General features: G+C 42.7%; 1 protein-coding gene across 5 annotated transcripts in view; it reads left to right on the top strand.

Moving 5' to 3' along the window:
• The window catches only part of SLC6A6 (solute carrier family 6 (neurotransmitter transporter), member 6), a 51987-nt gene extending 48104 nt beyond the window's left edge, over positions 1-3883 (top strand). For 3 of the 5 annotated variants that reach the window (XM_010133707.1, XM_010133710.1, XM_010133708.1), the window contains 3 exons: positions 210-310; positions 990-1160; positions 2637-3184. In XM_010133707.1, the coding sequence (XP_010132009.1) occupies positions 210-310; positions 990-1160; positions 2637-2777 (413 nt within the window). In that variant the 3' untranslated portion in view covers positions 2778-3184. Of the gene's footprint in view, positions 1-209; positions 311-989; positions 1161-2239; positions 2243-2636; positions 3185-3780 lie in introns of those variants that run through there. The other 2 variants (XM_010133706.1, XM_010133709.1) reach the window with 2 other exon arrangements.
• The last annotated feature ends 3346 nt before the right edge of the window (positions 3884-7229 follow it).

Here is a 7229-nt window from a genome sequence, read left to right as displayed (position 1 = left end):
CCTGCATCTGAGTAGTGAGGGCTGTGTGGGATGAGGGTTCCCCAGCTTGAACTTCATAGCCATGGGCAGCTTTTGAACAATACATCTGACACCCTCATCTTCCCTTTAAATACCCCTGGGGGGGTGCCTAGGAAAGAGCTGTAATCCTACAGACCTGACATGGCTTTTAGTGAGCATTTTCATCAGAATCAAACATGTATCTCTTACAGGCGCTGATAATATTTATGATGCCATTGAGGATATGATTGGATACAGACCTGGTCCATGGATGAAATGGAGCTGGATCGTGATCACACCGGTTCTTTGCGTGGTGAGTACTAACCTGTGCTGTTTCAGTGCTGCAAGCTGACTCTTACTGCTTCTCTTCAAGTAAAGGCTGTTGCATTCCGCGACCAATTTGCAAAGAGCTGCTGGAGTCTTGAACATACCCCTCAAAGACATCACCTCAGATGTTAGCTATTAACGTGACAGCTCTCTGCTGTGCCTGCACAAATTGCAGTTGACTGCATTGGAGGGGATTTTTCTTAGGGCTGGCAAAATATTACATTCATCAAAAAAACTTGCTCTCCGAAGAGCAGTCCCTACTTCAAGTGATAGGACTACCTAGGCCATTTTAGCAAAACAACGTGAGCGGTCTGAGACAGCCACTAAGCTTGAAGTATTACATTTGCTGAGAAGATCATCCCAGTAAGCTCCTTGTGATGTACATCAAATATCTGAGCCCTGGAAAAGATCAGGCAGCACACTGGAGCTGTTCAGCACCATTGCTTAACACCCTGTTGTCAAGCAACAGCTTACCTATAAGCCGATACAGATGCTCTTTCAATACTTTAAACGAAAGAAAGATTCCCTGTAGGTTTAAAGTATGTATGGTAACCATCAGCTCTGCCTTTTGCTGCCTGTCTTCCTTAGGGCCAGTGGTTACACCAGAGTCCTGCTGCTTTCAGCGTGGTTTTGAGCCTCACTATCTTTTCTTTTCTCCTCCACAGGGGTGCTTTATCTTTTCTTTGGCCAAGTACAAACCACTGACCTACAACAAGGTCTACACATACCCAGACTGGGCAATTGGCCTGGGCTGGGTTCTTGCCCTTTCCTCCATGATCTGCATCCCTATGGTGATGGTCATCCGCATCCTACGGTCAGATGGGTCGCTCATTGAGGTAAGAGCAGCCACTTGTCTATCTAGTGGAGAAAGGGAGCTTTAACTTGCTGTGTTTTACACAAAATAAGCACAATGATTGTAAAAGTGCCACCTTGTCCAGGTAGGGCAAAGCTGGGTGCCTCTCCTGCAGCGAATGCAAATAAAGCTGTGAAAGATCACCTGTTCTTTGGGCAAACAGTAGAAAGAGAACAAACACAAAGCCTTCTGTCCTCAGACAAACACCAGGTGATTTCACTTGCATCCCACTTCTGCACTTTCCAGCTTGGCAAATCATTGCATCCACGTGCAGACAAGCACTCAAGGACTTGGGGTGCTTCCGAGCGCCAGATCTCTTTTTTCCAGCCCACAGGGACAAGGAAGTACCATTCTACAAATCACTGAGAGAGAGATCGGGATCAAAACTGACTGTCTAAGAGCTCATTGAATTTCAGAGAAATTCAGACGCGCTTGTGGATTCTGTGGCTCTCAGGCATGGCCTTTGCTCTGGGGAACTGGATGAAAGTCAAACCCTCCTGCCAGTGGGCTTCCCTTTTTAACTTTTTTTTTTTTATTATTATTACTCCTAATGAATCAAATTGAAACACTGGATCCAGATTGCCGTGATCTTTAGGAGACTTTGGGTCAGATTCAGACCTGACAGTGCAGATTCTCTTGGGTTTAGGTTTGCAGGCAATCTCTTGCCCTTCGCAATTCGGCATAGGTTGCCCTGGTCTGGTTTTCTTCTAGTGGAAAGTGTTTAGAGACTGTGCAAGCATGAAACTTAGCAATTCTCTTCTAAGATTTCAGATTAGTTTTGTTTTTACCTAATGAGTCAGTCTTAAATGCAGCCCAGTGTACTCTTGGAGGAGAAAGTGGGACACTTTGGCTTACAAAAAAAGAGAATAGAATTAAGAAAGAACATTTCCCAGAGAACAAACACTTGCATTTGTTTTCCTCCAAGTGTTAATGGTCTTTTTCAGCTGTGGCCAGAGCATTTTCATGAGTGTTTATTTTCCTGCCTACATTTTCACCAACTATTGAGAGACAAGTCTAAAAGTAGCCAAAACACTCCACAAAGACCATGTTAGGAAAGCAAAGAGAGTAAACACTGGTCGGGTGCCATTTAGTTCTTCCTTTGTGTGCTGAGATGTAGGAGAGAAGTTGCCGCTTGGCAGTGATCGGCTGGGCTAAAAGGCAGAGTTGTTTCTAAATGCAGAAGGAGAACGCACGTGATTTGAGCAGCAGCTGCAGCACTGAAAGCCCAGCATGCAGGATGCCGGGTAACGCTGTGAATGTCCTCTCCTGACTGACTGGCTGTGTCAGGTCAGGCACTGCAGCTGAGCAGAAGTTGCCTGGGTCCCCATGTCCTTGCAGAGCCACACGGTGTACATACATTTGTGACAGCTGCCAGCCCCACCCGTGACTTGCCAGGTCCTCCATCCAGCACATGGAACGCTGCTTGGTTTCTAAGCTTTGCTTTTCTTCTTTCTTTCAGAGGATAAAAGCAGTGGCTGCCCCCAAGGAGGTGAATCGGTGGTCCAAAGAAACAGAGAGTGGCACCCCCTTCTGCCCCAATGGAACTTCGAATGGTGGATTGATCAAGCCAACTCATATCATTGTGGAAACCATGATGTGAGCTCTCTCTGTGAGAGGATAAACCTGCTTTAACTGCCGTTTACTAACCATAGATTCTCATAGGACCAGGTTTACAGAGCTTTATATTTGCACTAGGATTTATTTTTATTTCTCACAGAGAAAGTTATTTTTTGTGTGTGGTTTTTTTTTAATATTTTCTAAGGTAATCACAGCAGATGTCTCTCTGTAGAGGGAGAGCTTTCATATCAGACTAGACATATTACAGGAATTTACTATTATTGGGTTTTTTTAAATATATATAACTTTAAATATTATACACCTTACCACTTGAATTGATTGTCTTGCCAGCAATACATTCAAATCTCAGAAAGCAATTTTAGGTGCTGGTATGGTTGGGAGCAGGGTAACCTACAAAACACACAAAAGGAGCTCTGTTGAGAGATCTGACTTAAAAAAAGATGCTGTTTCAAGAGAATTTTCAAAGGTGTAGTATTTCCACCCTCTGGTTCAATTGTAGTAAACATCAGGCTTCAGAGTCACATTAGGGAAAGGGTACAGGTATGTTTAGCACAGTCCCTGAACAAAGATATCGCCGGGCAGCTGGAGCAGAGAGCTTGCAAGGGAGGTGGACAAGTTGGGTGTGGAAAGCCTTGCGGCAGTCCCTCCCAAGCACAGCGCTGGAATCTTGTCACACAGACAAGGGGAGGACTTTAGGATGGTGTTTGCAGGATTCGGCATGCTTCACTTTTTGGGCTTTTTTCAGGTTTTGGTTTTTTTTTTACTTAAGTGAAATGTCTGCTGTTTGTGCAGGAGCAGAGAGCTTCAGTACCTGCTCCTGAGTTTTCCAGCAAAGCATATTTTAGTGTGGTGGCACTGGTGTAAATGTGAGTTCTGCAAACTGAGAGGGGCAACATGTCCCTGGGGCAGCAGAGGCGAGCGCTGAGATGCTGAGAGAGGAAAAGCAGTACCTGCCCTCTGAGTGCTTTGGGCGTTCATTTGCTCATTTGTTTGTGTGTTAATTATTGGACTTTGGTTTCAGGCGGAAAAATAAAAGAATCCCTTCTGGACTCTGACTGTCCAAAGGTGAACACAAACCAGGTCATCTCCAGCAGGAGGAGCAAAACTCCTCACCTACACCTGGTGTAACCCATATTTATATCAGATACGTTGTTAATAATAATACTAATGAAGATAATAATATCACTCAGCAAACAGGTGCTTTTCATCCCTGTATCTCAAAAATGCTTTGCCAAGTTTGCTAACCAGAATTTGCTTTATTTATTTATATGGGGGTTCGTTACTGTTGGGGAACAGACAAAAGGACTAAGTCCCTTGTCCCGTGTTACTGAGTAGTAGCAGTGGACCTAGGGCCCCCAGTCTTCTCGCCCATCACTGGGTTAACCTGTAATTTTAATTTTTTTTTTAGGGGGGTTGGAGGGTGGCAGACATATTTATGAAGCTTATGAATCTTATCTGCTGAAGAGACAGGGCTTTTAGGATTTTAAGTTAAAGCAAAGGGAACACGTAACACTGAAGTGTCTTGTGGCAGAAGGAATTGCGAACCATTCCGGGTTAGGCTGGGGAGTGAAGGGCAACCACTACATGGAGTGTAGGAATAGGTTCCGTTTCATGTGGGCCAGGTGGGTATTTCCATGGGGAATTGCTCCCTGAAGATTGTCCAAAACATGGGCAAAAGCCTTTTTTTTTTTTCTTTTTTTTTTTAAACTTTATCAGGTTGTGCTGGGAACAGATTCTCTGGCAAAACTCAGCTTTTTCTTGTGGGCATTGTGTTAGAGGGAGAGGTTTTCTTTCTTCTTATGATACCGCAGTTAGGCTATCCAAAGGTTGTTAGAGGAAATGCTTGATAAAAGCAGAATTTGCATCTGCTTAAACTGCTGTCAGCTTAGTCTGTCAGGGCAGAGTTTGTCATTTAAACAGGAACATATCCAGTTCTTAACATTCCTACACAGAAGTTTTACTTCTTTATCCCTGTCCGATGGACTAACTGGCCACAGCAGCACAAACACTTGTTGATTAACTTTTGGATTTTCCTGTAACAGAAAAGCAGTGAATTGAAACCAAGAGATGGACCAAAATAATTCCAAGGGAGAAAAAAAAAAAAAGTGGATGCATCTAGAAATTTCTAGTTTGAATCTTTCTAGTTAGAATTTGTACACATTTTATTTTTACATCAGACAGCTGAGGAGCAGCAACAAGACCAGCCACGACAGAATTCCTTTTTTTTCTTTTTCTGGTTGCTATATTGTGAGAGTTATAAATGAAACTTTTCCTCAGCTGGACATGGCGAGTATCTATGGACACCTGCGGGGCCAGTGGCAATAGCCACTGAAGGTCACTGCAGGAGTTCTGTGATCCAGTGGGTGCCATCAAATGTGCCCAAAATAAAGAAACATGCATACAGCTGATTTTTTTTTTTAAATAGCCTTTAACTGTCAAAGGCAAGGAAATGTAATCAAATATAACTCTCAGTGGGCTTCAGCTGGGACCCTCATTTTTGAGTTACAGTTAGTGTCTGCAGCAAGCAGGCACACTTGCCTGGGTGAAGAGGGAGTAGCAGGTTAGGGGGTCTAAAGTAACGGTTTCTGTGAGTGCAGACGAAACACTGATGCTTGATTATTTGTATATATAGTCATACAACTGCATTTGAGATATAATTTGCACATCACTTTTGTGCTATAGAGCTGAGACAAGCTTTAGTTAGGGAAAAAATTGGTTTGGGTACACAAGAGAGGTCAGCGGGGTATTTGGCCAACTCCAGCATTGTGGAGAGCATCTTTGTGTGAAGAACCAGAGGGCTAATACTACACCTTTCAAAGGACAGCTACTAGAGACCTAGAACCCAGCCCCGTTTCGGTATAAACTGTGCCATTCAAATCAGTCGCTTCCATGTACCAAGTGAAAATGTCTCGCATATATGCAACAACCTCATTGAAGCGTTCTCTGTGTCAACCTCTCTGGCCCTGCTGTGCTCTTTAGCATGACTGCAAGGGAGGGCTGGGACTCGCGAAGAGCTAAGACATTGTTTCTGGAGAAGAGTTCCCCTCTCCCCTCCCCTCCAAAAAAAATTGTAATTAGTTCTTTTGGTTTATCTGGATTTTTAAGTTCCAATGAGCACACTAATGTTTTTACAGTTTTGGTGTTTTTCCTAACACTTCTATCAGATTTCTGGACTTTTCTTGGTGATAAACTTGTATTCCAACATGATCCTCTGCCAAATTTATTAAAAAAAATTTTTTTAAATGTATTTTCTACCTGTTTCTAACTGCAAATACAACTGGTAATTTTTTTGCTAATTTCCTTGTTTAAACACTTGTGTCCTACTTTACCTGTTTTATGTAAATGAGGAACTCTGTATTAAAAAAAAATCATGACTAGTCATAGATGAAGTGGTTTCAATCCAGGGAAAAGTGAATGCAGTTTCAGCATAAGATCTTCAGAACCAGATCCCTGAGTTTAAAACCAGAATAAAAAAAGACAAAAACCCACACTTTTTCCTATTTCATGTACCTTTGTATTCATGGGTTCTTCTGGGTTTAAAACCAGCAGAGTTTCAGCAGTAATTATTCCCACCTGAACTGAAATCAAGAGGTAGTAGAAATGTAAAGAAGAACGTTTATCCCACAAGATTCTCTGCCCTGTTTCTTATTTTTCTCAATTTTCCAAAACTTTTTTCAGTTCACTCGTCACTAGTTATGATCTCACTGAATGAGCATCTATTGTAAGGGACTTTACCAGTAGTCTCTGTTTTGGTATTTAGACAGTATGATTTCGTAAATAGACCTGTTTTTTATTGTTCTTGTCATTATTGTTCTCATTTTCCTTCTCATCTGTAGCTTTCCTTTTCATCTGGTCCAAACAGATCCACACACTTAGAAAAGTCCTCTTTAAAGTGTGAGATAGTAGGTCCACAGTGGGTTTGTTCTTGTGTTGTTAATGAAAATACAAAAGCCTAGCAGCTGTATTTGCCATCTAGAACAACACTGGTGGTCACCCCGCAGCAGAAGCACAGCTCCTGGAGTGGAGGGGAGTTAGGAATGGGCTGCTGAAACAGCTCAGCAAAACTGATTTTCGCTGCTGTTCTTGGAGAGAGGAGGAAAACAAAACAAAACAAAAAAAAGGTGCAGCCTTAGGGTTGCTGTCACACAAAACAACCGTCAACAACCATCAGCAGAGCCTTTAACGTCAACGTCAGGATAGCATCTTCTGCAGCTCTTTTCAGTCCTGTGTGCATCCTCCTTCCTCAGTTGCAGATACTCCTGGTTCTTCTTCTCTGTCTCAGCATTAGACAAGTCAAGTAGATCTGAAGACGTGGACATTTCCATTCAATAGGCCTTTCACAATTCTCCTCCTAGTTTGTTTTTTATCTGCTAAGGAAATTTACAGTTTCAGTGAGGTTGTGCTTGTCACACTTGGCTTCAAAGCTCCCACTTGTTGCTTCAATGGCAAAACTCCATCCATGGGAGAAGGATTT

Source organism: Buceros rhinoceros, unplaced genomic scaffold (genome assembly GCF_000710305.1).
Source record: "Buceros rhinoceros silvestris isolate BGI_N320 unplaced genomic scaffold, ASM71030v1 scaffold10443, whole genome shotgun sequence".
NCBI lineage: Eukaryota > Metazoa > Chordata > Aves > Bucerotiformes > Bucerotidae > Buceros > Buceros rhinoceros.
This window is presented reverse-complemented; position numbering and strand designations above follow the sequence as displayed.